The sequence below is a fragment of the Trichechus manatus genome, unplaced genomic scaffold, assembly GCF_000243295.1.
Source record: "Trichechus manatus latirostris isolate Lorelei unplaced genomic scaffold, TriManLat1.0 scaffold00028, whole genome shotgun sequence".
Taxonomy (NCBI): Eukaryota; Metazoa; Chordata; class Mammalia; order Sirenia; family Trichechidae; genus Trichechus; species Trichechus manatus.
Genome location: NW_004443964.1, coordinates 2,070,317 through 2,088,752, shown reverse-complemented (window position 1 = coordinate 2,088,752; position 18,436 = coordinate 2,070,317). Strand labels below are relative to the sequence as shown.

Here is an 18,436-nt window from a genome sequence, read left to right as displayed (position 1 = left end):
GTAACAGCTATCTGGCCTCAGTATGAAGAAGATTGTGGGAGGACGCAGACCACTGAGGAGGCTGCACCCATAACTCACACACGGAGGAGGTGAGGGCGCATGGGGCGTGCTGAAAGGGTGGGGAGCCTCTGTGCTGGGAGAAGCAGTGTGTTGCTAACAGAAGGGTGTGGGTGGAGCTGCTTCGGGAAACGTAAAGTGCAGTTTGGCCTCTTGAGTCTGGAGCGCTGATAGGACCCTCAGGGTGTTCAGGACATGACGGGTCATGAGGCCTGGAGCTCAGGAGAGGGCTGGCCTGGAGGGCCACTGTGGGGCCTCGTCCACCTCACAGTGAAGTGGGTGAGATCCTTGAGGGCTGGGAGGCGGAGAAAGGAAGAGAGGTGCCAGAGGAAACTGGAACGCGAGGACAGAGCTCGGGAGGGCCTCGTCGGCAAGATGCAGAGCCGGGGTCACAGGACGGGGTGTGTGGGGACGGAGAGCGTCGCGCCCTCCGCAGGGCTGTTGTGGAGGAGCGATGCAGTCAGCGTTGGGGAGAGCACTGTGCGTAGCCCAGAGGTGGAGTCAGGACCAGAGGGGCAGGGACGTGGGCGAGAAGTGGGCCCAGTGCAGTGGACTGCCTGCTGGAGGGGTGGGGTCAGTGAGGAGAGAGTAAAGGCTTGGTTGGGCTTTTTGGCTTGTTTTTTTTAAGCCAGCAGTAGACCTGCACGTCTACAGGACAGAGGAACGAGTAGAGAAACATCCATGTTTTCAGAGCCTCTGAGGCTGAGGTGGGGCCCTTACCAGACTACAGGAAAGGACAGGACGTAGCAAAGTTGAAGAGAAAGTTAGGGGTGAAGGTGGCGGTCAAGGGTAGCGTGGTGAACTGAGCCCCTTTATGTGGTCTTTTACTTTGGCTGTTTGGAAGACCAGCCTGGGAGGTTTTTCTGCAAAGCCCTAAGGGGCTGCCTTTGTCTCAGTTCTATGGTGAAGCAGCTTGGGGGGCAGGGCTCCCAGGTTGTTTTCTACCCCAGAGTGTTTGGTACTTTTGTCCATGGGATTCCCCAGGTTGATTGACATTTCCTGGGTAAGCTGTCAACAACTTGATGGTTTGATACTTTTTGTCTGACCCTGGGCTGCAGCCTGCCCTGTGATTGGTCTATTTTACACATCTAGCGGGGATTGGTCAATTTGTTACGTAAATAGGGGTGCATAAAACCACCCAATAAGACTGAGTAACTTGCAGGGATTGGTCAGTTTGTGGTCCTGCTGGGAGGACTGTGCCTTGAAATTGACAAGGAGTTTGCTTATATAAGCAGCCAACCCCACAGAGGTTTTAGAGAGGCAAGGAGAGCACAGAAGCAGAAGCTGAGAGAGAGGAGGCAAGGAACCTCCTGGAAGAGCTGTAACACAGGTCAAGGGCTGTAACACTGAAGACAGTGAGAGGTGTGGAAGGGATCCTGCAGCAGCGTCAGCGTGATGGCAGAAAGCTGCGGCTGGGAAGGCATCTCAGAGGGCTGAACCAGCTGCCACACTGGCTGTGGGCTGGGCCGCTCGGCAGTGAGGGGGCCAAAGGCAGAGAGGTCTGCGAGGCCAAGGGGGCGTGCAGCACGGCTGAGGGAAGGGCCTGCTTGCTTACACGGCCAAGGGGGAAGCTGAGAGAGCCTGCCTGCACTGAAGAAGGGAAGGATGTGCCCTCTGCTCGGGGGAACCTTCCAGACCTTGACTGTGTGCTTCCTGATCCTGATCCCGGATTGTAGCTTGTTACTTCCTTAATAAAATAGTCTGTGAGTTCTCTGAGATATTGCAGCGAACTGCTGAACGCAGCAGGGGAGGGTAGAGTGCTGAGGGGGAATGTGTGGTGTCAGAGATCAAGCAGTGCGGCAGCTTGGAGAAGGTGGAAATCTGGCATGGGTTTGACCTCTGTCTCATAGGAACCTGCTTTGTGCTGATTCTTACTTATGATGGTATTTGTTTAGGCTGCTGATGGTCAGCCTTGGACAAGTAGAGGTCATTTATTCTTCTGTGAGGTGACTGAAAGCAGAGTAAAAGGATCTTAAACCAAATGTGTCTCCTGTCTGTTCTGCCCCACGCCGCTGGGACTGGCTTACTCTGCGTGGCCCTTCCTTCTAGTCGTCTCTGGCTAAACCCTGGCCTCGGCCCTCATTCCTCCTCTGGCATGTCCAGGCAGTCCCCGAGAGCTGGTCTGCATTAGCTGAAGTAGCTCTCCAGTCTGTTCTGTTGCTTTGGACTTTGCTCAACAAGTATTCATCCAGCTCCTGTTTCCCAGGCACTGCTGGTCCTGAGATTACACAGATAAATCAGTCCTTGTCTGTCCTCACCCCTGCATGCTTTCATCACTCAGGCCTGTGCCTGGCTGCCCAGAAACATCCCTCTCCGTCCATCTCAGTAACTAGCCCTACCCACGCACGCTAGCCCCAGGGCCCCACACCGCCACCCTGCTCCCACCGAGCCACTGTGTACCTGCCATCCCTGCCACCCCCACCCCGGCCAGAGCCCACTGCAGAAGGACAGGGTGTCACAGAGCTGGTTTTCTAGAGGAAAGCATCACAGTATGGTCGTATCTGTCACGAATGCTGCTTTAATTATGGTTTTTGTCTGATGATTATTGTTGAGTACAGGATCCTTATTAATTTTTGTTTCTCGTACAGTAACCTAGTTGAATTCTTATTAGTTCTAATAGTTTGCCTGTAGCCTGTCTTGGAAAATCTCTACGTAGAGTCACGTTGTCCACCAACAGTCTGTCACCTCTCTCCCAGCTCTTGTCTCTCACTCGTTTTCTCCACCGGCCGCTCTGGCCGGGACTGTGACTGCGCGTTGAGTAGCAGCAGTGGCTGGAGGGCTTGGCGTGTGTCCGACCTCAGTGATCTTCCTCTGCCGCAGCGCCCCCCTGCCCCCACCTCTGAGGCTGACCTTGGCCTCCTTGGGCCCCGGGCTCTGCACTTGGCTGTTCGTCGGCGTTTCTGCTGTGTCCCCTTCGTTCCATGCTGATGACGGACTCGTTTTGCACGGGACCTGCTTCACCAGGATAGGCTATACATCTACAAATTATTCACCCCTCTACCAGTAAACTAACCTCTGACAGACAGCGTCGTCTTCAGAAGATCAGCACAAACACTGGATTTAGGAGTTTGAGAGTGGCACTGGGGTCCTGTCACCCTCATTTACTCCAGCCAGCCATTTTTAGTTCCCGCAGCCATTGCTGCTTCTCCGTAAAGTTACGGCAATAATGCTCAGGGCATCTGCTTCCAGCAGCATAGTCACGAGGACCAAAACCACCAGATGCAGAGCTGCTCTGTAAATTACAGGGTAAACTGTCGTTAAGGAATCAACAGTATGAATCGCGTGTCTGTCCAGCTTGTCTGTTACACTCAAACTGTCGCTTACTGAACTGAAACTTTAGGAGAGGCCAGGACGCTGTGTCTGCGGGTTATTTCTATTTCACCTTCTTTCGGGTTTCTCTGAAGAGTCAAGTTCTGTCAATAAAATCACTTCCTCGGAAGCCAGCTGTGACTCTCTGTTTCTCTGCACTTCAGTGCCTTTCTCGTCTGAATCAGCATTTTAAAAACATACTGGAACCGTGACTTGGTACAGGGCTGTGGATTAGGGACCATATGGGAAGGTTACTGAGCACATAAAACAGAACCTAATGTTAGTGGTGGAAGGAGCCCCGGTGGCACAGTGGTTAAGCACTCGGCTGCAAACTGAAAGGTCGGTGGTTCGAACCCACCAGCTGATCCGCAGGAGAAAGATGTGGCAGTCTGCTAACGTAAAGATTTACAGCCCTGGAAACCCTCTGGGCAATTCATCTGTTCTGAGGGTTGCTATGAGTCGAAGTCGACTGGACAGCAGTGGGTTTGGCTTGGTTTTGGTATCTTCCAGCATGGCATGAAGGAGCCCTGATGGCACAGTGGTTAAAGTGCTCAGCTGCTAACCGAAAGGTTGATGGGTCAAACCTACTAGCCACTCCGAGGGAGAAAGATGTGGCAGTCTGCTAACGTAAAGATTTACAGCCCTGGAAACCCTGTGGGGCAGTTCTACTCTGTCCTGCAGGGTCTGTCTTAGTCATCTAGTACTGCTATAACAGAAATACCACAAGTGGACGGCTTTAACAAAGAGAAGTTTATTCTCTCTCAGTCCAGTAGGCTACAAGTCCAAATTCGGGGCGTCAGCTCCAGGGGAAGGCTTTCTCTCTCTGTCGACTCTGGAGGAAGGTCCTTGTCATCACTCTTCCCTTGGTCTGGGAGCATCTCAGCGCAGGAACCTCAGGTCCAAAGGACACGCTCTCTGCTCCCGGCACTGCTTTCTTGGTGGTATGAGGTCCCCGTGTCTCTCTGCTTGCTTCTCTATCTTATATCTCAAAAGAGATTGTCTTAAGACACTGTCTAGTCTTGTAGATCTCATCAATATAACTGCCACTAATCCATCTCATTACATCATAGTGATAGGATTTACAACACATTGGGAAATCACATCAGATGACAAAATGGTAGACCATCATACAATACCAGGCATCATGACCTAACCAAGTTGACAGATATTTTGGGGGGGCACAATTCAGTCCATGACAGGGCCACGATGAGTTGGAATCCACTTGACGGCAACGGATGTTTCATGTTAACGGTGGTGAAATAACTCAGAAAATGGCGGGACGATGGATGCACAACATGGAGGGTGTGGTCAGTGCGCCTGAGTTTTACACGTGGAAACTGTTGGACTGGCAAGTGTTTTGGTATGCATATTTTCACAATTCAAATTCAGTTGAGGGAGGAGAGGGGACGCAGCAGACACAATGCCACCCAGTGTTGGTCCTCGTGCTTCTCAGGATCGCTGATGGTACGTCTTAGCACCTCAGAATGGATTGTGTCTTTTTTTTTGTCTTAGGAGTGACTATTTCTGCTTTCAAATTTCTCTCTTTTCGTGGATAAGGACAACCCTCCTCGACTGCACTTCTCCATTGATTCTCATTGAATTTATAGTTGATCACCCGTTTCAGCCTGAGGAGTCTGATTTAAAACGGCCTCTTGGCCTCGTTTATCTCTCAGGACCCCAGATGCTCAGCTCAGCCGTAAGGATGGATGCACGGTGCTTCTTCTCATTACACTCGGCTGTGAGACAGTCTCAGGGCCTTGTGTTTGATGCTGGCATGTACGATGCTGGAGGAATTATACCTTTAATAGTGTTGAGGAGCTGCTCCTGCGCCCAGCTGGAAATGCCCAGCCTGCAATGTTCTTATAAATGCCCGCAGGCCTCTCGTACCACCCTGCGAACCAATTTCTTAACCAGCTTGTTGCACCTGTTTATTTAAAAGCAGTCATCCCACTGAGAGAAATCTGAAATATTTCCAGTTGAAACTAAGCCTCATTTACCTCATCCTTTCTTCCCATTATGATGCGGCCACAACTTCCCAGAAACTGAAATTCCTTGTGTTTTTCAAGGAGCTGTTCCCCACCTCCCTCCTCACATCCGGCTGGAAGCCATGCCGTGTTGCTGGTGGTCCTCTCAGTCCAGGTCAGGACTCAGTCTCCCCAGAGTGAGCTTACGCTCTGTGGCCTGGCTGCTGTGAGGGTCAGCAGTGCACGTTGCTTTACAGACAGGGACGCCCACTTTATAATCAAAGAGCCTGCTCAGAAGTCCAGACCAGGCTGGCCAGTCCTCCCTCACCCTGTGTACTCAGCTCTCCGTGTGCCAGCATGCCGTCCAGCCCTCAGGGAGAAGGACAGGAGCTGGGCCCCCAGCTCAGGGACAAGTCTGTGGTCCCTCTGTCCCACAGTGTATGCTGAGCGCTCACCACGCGCCATGCATCATGCCGTTGTCGCTGTTAGCTGCTATCAGTTCAGCTCCCAGCTCCTGGCAGCCCCATGTACAACAGAGCAAAACGCTGTCCAGTCCTGCACCATCACCCTGATTGGTTGCTGATTGGACTGTTGGGATCCATAAAGTTTTCACTGGCTGACTTTTTAGAAGTAGATCGCCAGGCCTTTCTTTCTAGTCCATCTTGATCTATAAGCTCTGGTGAAACCTGTTCAGCATCAAAGGAACATACAAGCCTCTAGGGGCTCCTAAAGGGTTCATTGGGGTGTGTGGGGGGTATCTAGTCCATAAAGAAGGAAGGCTTTGGGCAGAAAGAAGAGAGGTGATTCCAGGAAGAAGACCCATAGAGAAGAAAAGTACGCTGTTTAACTGGGAAGGGGTGGTGTACGTGGTGAGGACATGGATTTGACAGAGAAGGCACAGCTTGGTGAGGGGACTTTCCTCGCTTTCCTCATTGTCTCAGCCCTGATATTCTCCAAGGAATCCGATCCCAGAGGGTCCCTTCCAAAATCACTTCCTACGCCATGCTACTCCACACTTAACCACTGCCAGTCAAAAATTACCAGGCACATACAGAATCAGGACTATGACCCATAATGAGGAGAAAAAAATCAATCCATCAAAACCTACTCAGAACTGTCACAGATGTTAGCATTGGCTGACAAAGACATTAAAACAATTATTAGAGGTCTGTTCCATATGTTCAAAGAGTTAAAATGAGACATGGAAGATATAAAAAACAGATCAAACTTCTAGAGATGAAAACTACAATATGTGACTTAGAAAATGCACTAGAGGAGACTCAAAACAGATTAAACACGGCAGAAGACAAGTTAGTGAACTTCAGCGCAGCAATAGAAACTCCAAAATGGAGCACAGTGAGAAAAGAACTTTTTTTTTTTAATTAAAAAAGCAGCAGTGAGTTGTGGGACAACTTCAAGTGACCTTATTTATGTGTATTTAGAGTCCCTGAAGGAAACAGGCAAGAAAAGTATTTAAAGAAATAATAACTGGAATTTTTTCAAATTTGATGAAAACTGTAAAGCCACAGATCCCAGAAGCTCGACAAATCCCAAGCATAAGGAACATGGAGAAAACCACGTCGGAGCACATTATAATCAAATTGCTTAAAAAACAGCGATAAAGGGGGGAAACAATCCTAAAAGCAGCCAGAAAAAAAAAAAGAACAGAGGTGCAAAGATAAGGATGACAGCAGATTTCTTGTTGGAAGCAATGAAAGGGAGAGGACAGCTGAGTAATAGCTTTAAAGGACTTGAAAGAAAAAAATACTCAACCTAGAATTCTATACCCAATAAAGATATATTTCAAAAATGAAGGCAAAGTAAAGACTTTTTCAGACGTACAGAAGCTGAAAAAATTCATCACTAGATCCACAATACAAGAAATGTTAAAGAAATTTCTTCAGGCTGAAGGAAAATTTTATCAGAGGGAAATATGGATCTACACGAAAGAATGAAGGGCACCAGAAATGATGATATGTGGATAAATACGGATTTTTTTTCTATTTAAATTTCTCTAGAAGATAATTGATTATTTAAAAAAATAACAACAGTGTACTGTGCAGTTTATAGCATATGTAAAAGCAAAATGTATGATAATAGCAAAAAGTTTGGAAGGAGGGAAATTGAAGAAATACTATTGTATGATTCTTATACTTCATGCAAAGTGGTATAATAGAGCCCTGTCTGTAAACTGTGATAGTTAAAGATGTAATCTATAAGCCCTAAGGCTATCACTAAAATAACAAAACAAACAATTATAGCTAATAAGCCAACAAATGAGATAACAGGAAATCATAAAAAATATACAAGTAATACAAAAAAAGTGGGGGTGGGGGACAAAGACTAGAAGGGACAAATAGAAGAAAGATGATAGATTTAAACCTAGCCATATCAATAACCACATTAACTGTAAATAGTCTAAGTGCCCCAATTAAAAGGCAGAGATTGTCAGATTGGATTAAAAAAAAAAAAGAACCAACTATATGCTTCCTACAAGAAGTGCACTTTGAATAAGAATACACAGATAGGTTAAAAGTAAAAGGATTAAAAAAAAAGATACACCGCAATACCACCAATCAAAAGAAACTGGAGTGGCCGTGATATCAGACAGAGCAGATTTCAGGCAAAGAATATTCCCGGGGGAAAAGAAGGTCATTTCATAATGATAAGGGGACAGTTCATCAAGACAGTATAACAGTCTTACACATTTATTCACCTAACAATAGACTTCAGAATACATCAAACAAAAGCTGATAAAACTGCAAGGAGAAGTGGACAAATCCACAATTGCCAACGGAGAGTTCAATACTCCTTTCTTGGTAATTAACAGAACAAGTAGACAGAAAATCAGTAAGGAGAGAGAAGACTTGAACAACACCGTCCACCAAGTGTACCTAATTGACACTTATAGATCCTTCCACCCAACGGCTGCAGAAAACATATTCAAGTGCCACAGCATATACCAAGAGAGACCATACCCTGGGCCGTAAAACAAACCTCAACCAACGTAATGGCACAATGTCGTCAAACTCAAGATCAATAACGGAAGGATAACAGGAACACCCCCCAAACATTTTGAAGCTGAACAACACACTTTTAATTATTCCACAGGGTCACAGAGGATGTGTGAGGAAATAAAAAAAATACCTTGAACTTGAATCAGAATTTGTGAGTCACAGCTAAGCAGTGCTGGAAGGGAAATTAATAGCACTGAACGCACAAGAAAAGAGAAACAGTCTCAAATCAATGACTTCTGCTTTGACCTTAAGAAACGATTGAAAGAAAAGCAGATTAAACCCAAAGTAAGTGGAAGAAAAGAAATAATAAAGATCACAGTGGAAGTTACTGCCAACGAAAACAGAAAGACATTAAAGAAAATCTTTTAAACCACAAGTTGTTTCTTTGAGAAGATCAATAAAATGAGAATCCACTAACCAGACTGTTAATGAGAACCGGAAGACCCAGATTCCCAATATCAGGAATGAGAGAGGTGACATCACTAAAGGTCTAGAGACATCAACAGGATGTTGTTGTTAGGTGCCGTTGGGTCAGTTCCGACTCAGAGCAACGCTATAGGACAGAGTAGAACTGCCCCGTAGGGTTTCCAGGGGGCGGCTGGTGGATCTGAACTGCCAACTTTTTGGTTAACAGCCGAGCTGTTAACCACTACGCCACCAGGGCTCCATTAACAGGATTGTAAGTGAATATTAGGAAAAAGGTGTTGCCAACAAATTTAACAATTCCTTGAAAGGCACAAAGTACTCATTCAAGAAGAAATAGTCTAAATAGCACTGTGTCTATTAAAGAAATTGAATCTGTAGTTAAAAACATTCCTACAAAGAAAACTCCAGGTCCATATGGCTTCACTGGCTGATTCTACTAAACATTTGGGGAAGAAATATATGGATGGCAAATAAGCACCTTCCCATACCGTTTTATGAGGCCAGCATTACCCTGGTACCAAAAAAAAAATCAAACACCTTTCAAGAAAAGAAACTGCAGACCGATATCCCTTATAAGCATAAATGGAAAAATCCTTAACAGAGTTTTAGCAAATCAAATCCAACACTATATAAAAATAACTGTATCATGCCCTAATGAAGTTTGTTTCAAATGTAAGATTGGTTTGACAATTATCAACCAATGTAATTCACCATGTTAACAAACTATAAAAGAACAATAGGATCCTTTCTATAGACACAGAGAAAGCATTTGATGAAACTAAAATCCATTCCTGATTTTTTTTTTTTTTTTAAAAAGAAAAACCTCTCAGCAAACTAGGAATAGAAGAGAACTTCCTCAGGCCGACAAATGGTATCTACATTAAAATTTACAGCCACCATCACACGGGATGGTGAGAGGCGGAGCAAGACCAGAACGTCTGCCCTCATCACTTGTATTCATTGTTGTATTTAAGCTTCCAGGCAGTTCAGTGAGGCTAGGAAAAAAGGTATCCAGATCAGGAGGGAAGACTTGTAACCAGCTTTATTTTTAAGCAACATGATTATCTATGTAGAAAATCTGATTAAATCTGAAAAAAAGCTTCTGGTGAGTTTAGTAAGGTTGCAGGGTACAAGATCATTCTACAAAAGTCAGTGTTATTCATATATACCAGCAATGAACAATTGGACATTGAAATTTTTTTTAAATACCTTTTACTATGGCATCAAAATTATGAAATAGTTATGGTTAAATCCTGACCAAAGAGGTGCAAGACTTGTACACTGAAAACTACAAAATATTGGTGAGAGAAATGAAAGAAGGCCTGATACGTGGAGAGAGATCCCATGTTCATGGATCTTGGTTCTCAGATCCACGCCGAGAAGCAGAGGACCTAGAACAGGCAACACAGCTCTGAAGAAGAGGAACGAGGTTGGAGGACTAACGGTGCCTGACTCCAAGACTTAGTATAAATCTACAGGAATCAAGACAGGGTGGAAATGGGTCTAAGTGGACAGATAGATCAATGGAACAGAAGAGAAGATCAAGGAATGGACCCGCGCATACGTGGGTGGCTGATTTCCAACAAAGTGGAGAAAGGAGAGTCTTTGCAACAAGTGGTGTGGGAACAACTGGACACCCACGAGCAGAAAGGAACTGCGGTCCATACCATGTGCCACATACAAAAATGAAGTCAAAACCTAAAACTATGAAACTTCTGGAAGAAAAGCTTTGTGACCTTGGGTTAGACAAAGATTCCTTAGGTTTGGCACCAAAAGCACAATCCATAAAAGAACAAATCGGTCATTTGGCTTTTATCAAAATTAAAAGCTGCCCTTTCAAAGGCGATGTCAAGAAAATGAAAAAGGAAGCCAAAGACTTGGGAAAACATTTACCATGTGCTTGATAAAAACTCACATCCACAGCCATCGAAGATACTCCACCGGTCTCACCCCGTCGGGAGCAAGGGAGAATGAAGAGAACTGGATACAAGGAAGATTAGTCCAGAGGACTAATGGACCACAGCTACCACGGTTCCACCAGACTGAGTCCAGTACAGCTAGATGGTGCCCAGCTACCACCACTGACTGCTCTGACCGGGATCACAACAGAGGGTCCTGGACAGAGCTGGAGAAGGATGTAGAACAAAATTCTAACACACACAAAAAAGACCAGACTTACTGGCCTGAAAGAGACTGGAGAAACCCCGAGAGTATGGCCCCTGGACACCCTTTTAGCTCAGTGGTGAAGTCACTTCCGAGATTCACGGTTCAGCCGGGGATTGGACAGCCCCATAAAACAAAATGGGACTAATGAGGCACAGCAGTCCAGGAACCAGGACTAGAAGGCAGAAGGGGACAGGAAAGCTGGTGATAGGGAACTAAAGGTTGAGTAAGGACAGTGTTGACATGTAGTGAGGTTGTCAACCATTGTCATAGGGCAACATGTGTACTAACTGTTTAATGAGAAACTATTTTGTTCTGTAAACCTTCATCTAAAGTGAGAATAGCAGCACAACTGGAAGAACATAATCGATGTCACTGAACTGTGCAGGTAGAAATTTTTGAGGTGGTGTGTCTTTGGCTATGTGTATTTTCACCAAAAAAAAAAAAAGATCGAGAAGGGAAAGGGTTGACATGTCATGGGGTTGTTAACTAATGTCACAAAACAATATGTGTACTGACCATTTAATGAGAAACTATTTGTTCTGTAAACCTTCACCTAAAGTATATTCAAAAAAAAAAAGAACACCTCACATCCAGAATGTATAAAGAACTCTCAAAACTCAGTATGAAAACAGCCACTTAAGAAATGGGCAAAACGCTTGAAGAGACACTTCACTAAAAAAGACACATGGTTGGCAGGTAAGCACATGGGAAGACAGGAACGTCGGTTAGGGAAACGCAGACTGAAACCGCAGTGAGCCGGCACCACGAAGTCACTGGTGTTGTCAGGTGCTGTCCATCGTCGATCTCAACTCGTAGCCATGCCGTGTGACAGAGACCTGCCCCATAGGGTTTCCCAGGCTGTAATCTTTATGGGAGCAGACCACCAGTTCTTCTCCCATGGAGTCACTGGGGAGGTTTGAACGGCCAACCTTTGAGTAGCAGCCGAGCGCTTAGCTGTGGCATCTCCAGGGCTCCTTACGTACTTAACAGAACGTCTGAAGTTGAAAAGACAGGCGGTGTCGAGTGCTGGTGAGGACACAGAGCGGCGGAAACCGTCAGCACTGTCGGTGGGCGTGTAAAATGGCACAACCACTTCAGAAAACCATTTCTGTTTCTTGTAAAGTTAAACTCATATTTATGATACGATCCAGTCATCCCACTGCCGGATATTTATCCAAGAGAAATGAAAGCATATATCCTTACAAAGACTTGTACAGAAATGTTTATAGCAGCTTTATTTGTAACAGCCGAAGACTGGAAATAGCCCAGGTGTCCAAGAACAGGTGAATGAGTAGGCAAACTGTTTCAGCCATGCAGCGGATTGCCGCTCAGCCGTACCAGGGACTGAGCCAACCCCCAGGTAATCATGCTGACAGAAAAGTGCAGAAAAATACAGGAAGGAGGAGGAGACAGGACATGTGGGAACGGTTTTCCAAAGCTGTCCTTGAGGAGGTGTGCTGGGACCAGCCATCACGAGTGCCAGTGGCTGTGGCTGAGAACATATCAGAAACGAGGGTGAACCTGTGCCCCTGCCGGGCCCGCCCCGGGAGCCTTGTTGTTCATTGTTTTGTCTTCGTTTTTTAATAAGTTCCTCAGGTACTTTCTTATCACTTGTCCTGCAGCTAAGTAACGAGATTTAGGTCGGGGAACAGTTGAGGATTCCTGTAAGCTAGGTTGCAGTTAACTGAGGGGCGTTCCGTAGATACAGTTAATAACGGGATTCGGGCCGCCTCCCACGTGTCAGCAAGTTTTATTTATAGCACCATGGGACAGCGAGTTTGGAAAGGCATTCTGAGTCAGTGTCTTTGGGGGTACAAAGAGGCGTCACCCCTGTGTGCAGACTCTCGGGGTCCGGGAGAGAGGGGTCTGTGAGCAGACAGTAGATGAGGGAGCAGCAAAACGTGACATCTGTGGATCCTGCCCGCCTGGCTTGTCCTCACCCTGACTCACAAAGTCTGTTTGCTCTGCGGAGTCCTCTCACCACGGTTCATTCACGCCGACGGCAGCGGCTTCTGCTCCTCCCGGGTCTCCCCTACTTCCCACCTACCCCCGCACACACTCCCACACACAGACGCCCACAGACGCATTCACACAGACACACTCAGACCACACACTCACACAGACGCACATACACACTCACACAGACACACTCAGACCACACAGAGACACACAGATGCACTCGTATAGACACACACAGGTGCACACACACACACTCGCACACAGACGCACATACTCAGTCACACAGAGATGCACATTTGCACACTCACAGAGATGTACACTCACACACAGGCACACACAGATGCACACAGAGATGCGGAGATGCACACTCACTCACAGACACCCACACTCATACACACAGACATTCATACACAGACACGCAGGCACACACACACAAACTCAGTTGAAAACCTGAGCAGGCTAAGCTTTCTCTGTGTCCAGCGGTGACCCTGTCACTGAGCCCTGGGTGTGATGGAGTGGGGCAGCCGCCCGGAGAACTGGCGGGTCAGAACCCCTTCCTGATGCTCCCGCAGCGCCTGGCGGCGGCAGAATGCATTGTGGGAGCAGTGTCGGGGTGGGCGAGGGGCCAAGGGGCTGGTCCTGCTGGGGACAGCAGACGCTTCTCCTGTGATGGGCTTCCTGGGAGGGACCTGCACGGGGCCTGTGGTCCTGCCTCGTCCTCTGCTCCGTCTCCTTATCACTTTTAGGATCTGACTGAAATTATTTTACTTTCTTTCCATTATTATTGATTTAGGCTTATTTTATAAGGCTTAGTTTTGAAGTCATTTTGCTTTCTTTTTGCATTTCTGGAATTTTCTAGTGTTCCTTCTTTCAGGGTGCCCATTATGGAACACACCTTCCTATTCTCCCGTCTCCCAGTTAACTATAAATGGACCAAGTGAGGAAGATCCTCCCCCAGTTACAGGCCTCTAGGAGCGTTCAGGCAGTGTGCAGTGGGGCAGCCCAGAGCCTCGCTGGAGGAAGGGTGTGATTGGTGTTAGCTGGCCCTCCCACCCCCTTGTTTCACAGTAAATAGCTGAATTGCTTTGATGGTCCATTTAATGTCTAAACCATAGGCTGTAGAGAGTGAGGACATCAAGGAGCACGTGTTTACCCAGGCCTGATGATGGCGCTGTCGGCCGCAAGGGTGAGCTGCTCAGGTGGATCCTGGGGTAATGTTTATCATGTGATAAACAGAACTGTAGTACCTGACGGCTGCCTTTCGGCCAGCACCCTGGTTAAAGTCAGAAGCCCCCAGGTGGGGTTATCCTATGGGGAGACTCAGACGTGTCCCCCTGCTGCCCCCAGAGCAGGGAGCCCGGAGAGCCGGCAGTTAGAGCAGGGTCCAGTGGCCCACGGAGAAATGGCCGGACATGAACCAGCAGTTCACAGAGAAAGGAACACTGGTGCTCCTTACGTCTAGGAAAAATGCTCAGCCTTATTCGTAATGAGGTCAGCGCACAGTGGAATGACATCCACATCCCATTTCGCTTATCAGGCTGGCAAAACTTCAAACGTTTTACAGCGCGCTCTGCTGTACAAGTGCAGAATGGTCATATGTATCGAATTTCGATGCATTTACCCCTCGATCTAGCAGTCTGGCCTCTGGAGTTTATCCTACACCTTCTCCTGCATACGCGCGAGCAGCTCGGGTAAACGTTTATGCGTTGTGGTGGTGCTTGTACTTAGAAAAGATCGGTTAACTCACAGGTCCGTCCATCCATAGGAGACTGAGAGCATAAACTGTGCCACATCTACCGAGTGGAGTATTACGCAGCTGTTTAAGAGAGCAAGGAGACACTCCGTGAACTGATGTGGAAAGATTTCAGGATGGCTATGTTTGTTACGTGAAGAAAAACAAGGTTAGAACCATGAGTGTAGCAGGCCCTTTTGTTTAAGGAAAGGTACCATCTAGTCGGTTCTGACTCGTAACCACCCTGTGTACAACCGAACAGAAAGGAAAGGGTAGAGAAGAATATATATTCATGTTTACATAAAGAAACAGTAGAAAAATAACTAAACTAATGAAATGAGAAGGATCCCTGGTGGCGCAGTGGTTAAGCACTTGGCTGCTAACTGGAAGTTCAGCGGTTCGAACCCACCAGCGGCTCCTCAGGAAAAAGACCTGGCAATCTGCTCCTGTAAAGATTACAGCCTAGGAAGCCCTATGGGCAGTTCTGCTCCGTCCTGTAGTGTCGCTGTGATTCAGAATGGACTCGCCAGCACACAACGATGAAATGATGCCATATCGTGGCAGAGGAGGTGGACGGGGACAGGGTGGGAAGGAGGCTTCTCAGTCTGTACCTTCCTATAGCATTTTGATTTTTGAACCTTTGACTATATCACAATTTTTAGAACATTTACGAAAAAGCAGATTGAAAGCATAACGCATTTCATGCAGGCGGGTGGTTTTCACACTGACCTCGTCTGGCAGATGAAGCTTACCTTCGCCACAGGGACATCGGATGTGAGAATGCTAAAAGCTTTTTAAATATTTACAGTAAGAAACCATTTGTTGGAAAATGGAAAAAAAATACATTTTTGCAAGTGGGGCCTCACTTGGCAAGTGGGGAACGGTGCCGAGGGTTTGAGGCAGCGCAGAGCAAAGTGCCTGTAACGTAAATTGTTGCTGAATTTGTGGCCAGCAAACACAAGTCCCTAACGATGCTGTGTCTCCAGGCTCTGCCAGTTTTTTGGCCCCAGACCGTTGTTAAACATCTGAGTGTATGAACTTTCTAGCGCTGGCACATCCGCCTTCCGGTGGTGTCCCTGGTGGTATCCAGTGCTTTGGCGCGAATGGTCCAGCAAAGGCGCACCCTGGCGTTCTCCTTGCTCGCTGGAAACGTCCTTCTCTGGGAGCACTGCGCACGCTTGTCTCAAATCAGCGGTGAACTCACCCCGCGGGCGGGACACGCGGCTCTCTGTTTGCATGGTCTTCTTGGCGTCTCACATCAGAACGTGAGTCATCGGTCTGTTGGGGACATTGCTCAGAGGTGGCATCGTTGTAACACGCGGTGGTCTGCTAGGCTTTGTTCGTTTTGGGTTTCCCGTTTTCCCGTAAATAAACCTTACGTCCTATAGAAAGTGAATGGAGGCGGGCCCTGCCAGCATATTCAGAGGGGGCAGGATGCCTTGCCTGTAAACCTCTCGTGGCAGAAACCGGGCCCGGGCCAGGGGTCCATTGTCTGTCTATGTGCAGACCGCTTCTCTGGTTGCTGCAACAATAAAACACAAGCTTGCATCTTTCATCTCTGTTTGCTTCTCTTCTCCCCGCCCCTCCTTCTCCCCGTTTAGAAGTGTAATTCCCCCCCCATCACGGGCTGAGCGGTAAGGAGAGTTAAGAGGCAAGCTGGAGCTGTTTTTGGGGTGTGTGTTGTGGGGCGCTGGGGCCTGCTTAGAAAAAACATCTCGTATTCACGTTTCTTTGTCTCTTCCACCTTCTTTTTGCTCTGGCCTTAATACGTCATGCCGACAGCTTGATCTGGGGGAAACAGACAGGCAAAGCGAGACCGAGCGTGGGAAGCGGCTCCTTCGGAGCGTTCTCGGCCCGGCCTCTGCACCTCAAGTCTCTGGTACTTTTCCATCGGTCGTTGCATTTCTGCGCCTTTGTAGCTCAGAGGTCTTGTTTTCTCTTCCTCCTGATGAGGCGGTCGGCCTGCGTGCACTCGTAATGTGGGAGTAGGAGCCAAGGCCACACCTTCCCCGGACCCTCCGCCTGCAGGGTGCTGTGGGTCCAGCAACTGCCAGCTCCCAGACGGGCGGTGCCGAAGGGAGGGGCGGGGTGGGAGAGCTCACTCAGCGAAAAGCCTGAACATAGGATAAACCAAAAAGAACAGTTGTCATTGAGTCAACCCCATGTGTGTCAGAGCAGAACGGTGTTCATAGGGTTTTAGTGGCTGAGCTTTCTGAAGCAGATCATCGGGCCTTTCTTCCGAGGCACCTCTGGGTGGACTCAAACCTCCACCCTTCCAGTTAGCAGCTGAAGGTGTGAACTGTCTGCACCAACCAGCAGATAAATGCGGTTGCTGAAAAGTGAAAGTGCAGGCAGACAGATGGAGAAGTATCGTTACCAGGGCATGTATCCTCATGACAAACCACCTCTCGTCAGAACAAAGACTTTCAATACGCACAGAATCACGGACTCTGGTACGGAAGCATGTTGAAGTCATCACTTCAGAGCCTGACGTAGGTGCCACAGACTCAGAGTGGGTGGGACGTAATCTGTGATGCCTCATCGCTCCCGCTGAGACAGTTTTAAGGGTCTTCACTGTGAGTGTGTGACTTGGACTTGACTCAGACCTGAGCCAGCTGCCTCCCCAGCCCCCCCAAGGGTGTCGGTGCCACGGTGGGGGGCTACTAACACCACTCTCCTGGCCCCTCCCAGATGAAGGCTGCCGGGGGAGGCGGAGGGCCAGGTGAAGCCTCTTGGTGAGGAGTCTCTCACACGCTGCTGGACAGCGCTGTGCCCCACGAGGGCCACTGCTTCCTGACCAGTGCTGGCCGTCCATTTAGTGTGGGCTGCGTGCGGGCCCTGGAACTGCTGCAGACCCCCCCGTGACACGGGAGGAGGGGCTCGTCAGACATTGCCGTGTGCGCAGAGATGGTTGTCAGTATCTGGTAATTCCAGGCGGGGCGGGTTAACCAGCAAGCAAGGGGGCACCCGCTTTCGTCAAGCAAGGCACGGACGGGCTCACTTGTGTTCACTCACTAACCTGTAGTGCGCATTTCACACAGATGTCACCACATCTTCAGTGAGGTGAAAAACAGGTGACATTGTGTACTACAGATCACTAAGTATGCACGAGTAAACCTGTGTACCTTGCTCACGGGGTAATCCAGCCCTCATTCCAAGCAAAAACCAGGAAGGCTCTGGCAGGGCCGGGCCGCGGAAATCAGGGAAGCTTCCAGTGCTGGGTGCTTCCCAGTTGGGGGGGCAGGAGGAGAGGAGCATGGCCACCGGCAGGGCGGGGAGGGCGGTGGGAGGGGCTGTGGGCATGCAGAACCTCGCCCCCCGCCATGTGCTGGCCCCTCAGCCAGGTGTGGGGGTGCTGGGGTCAGTTTCCCATCTGAGCCTGTGGGACCCCACATTCCCCCACAGCCAAGGAAAACGTGTCTGTAAGCCACACCCTGGCTGTTTTTCCAAACGCAAGTTGGGCTCGAGAGAGAGGAGGACGTGTTCATTCACTGCAGGTGCATTTGCTCATATGTCACGAGACGCAGAGAGGAGCTCTCCAGGCGTCGCCCTCACGGTCCCCCCTGTGTCTGTCTTTCCAGTCGTGCCAGGCCGACCTGGTGAAGGACAACGGCCACAAGTACTTCCTCTCGGTCTTGGCAGACCCCTACATGCCAGTAAGGACGCAGCGCCGTTTCTCTTCTGGACGGTCTCGAATCTGGTGTCGTTGGTCTTTGCTGACACATCACGTGCTACCTCATCACAAGGGCTTCAGTGAAAGACCGCTCCTCACCCCTCGCTCGTCCGAATCTGGGGGGCATGAGGGG

General features: G+C 48.5%; 1 protein-coding gene across 1 annotated transcript in view; it reads left to right on the top strand.

The window, feature by feature from the left end:
• RPTOR (regulatory associated protein of MTOR complex 1) overlaps positions 1–18,436 on the top strand; it is a 425,613-nt gene that overhangs the window by 324,627 nt on the left and 82,550 nt on the right. The window contains 1 exon segment of the mRNA XM_023729162.1: positions 18,212–18,286. Within this exon segment, the coding sequence (XP_023584930.1) occupies positions 18,212–18,286 (75 nt within the window).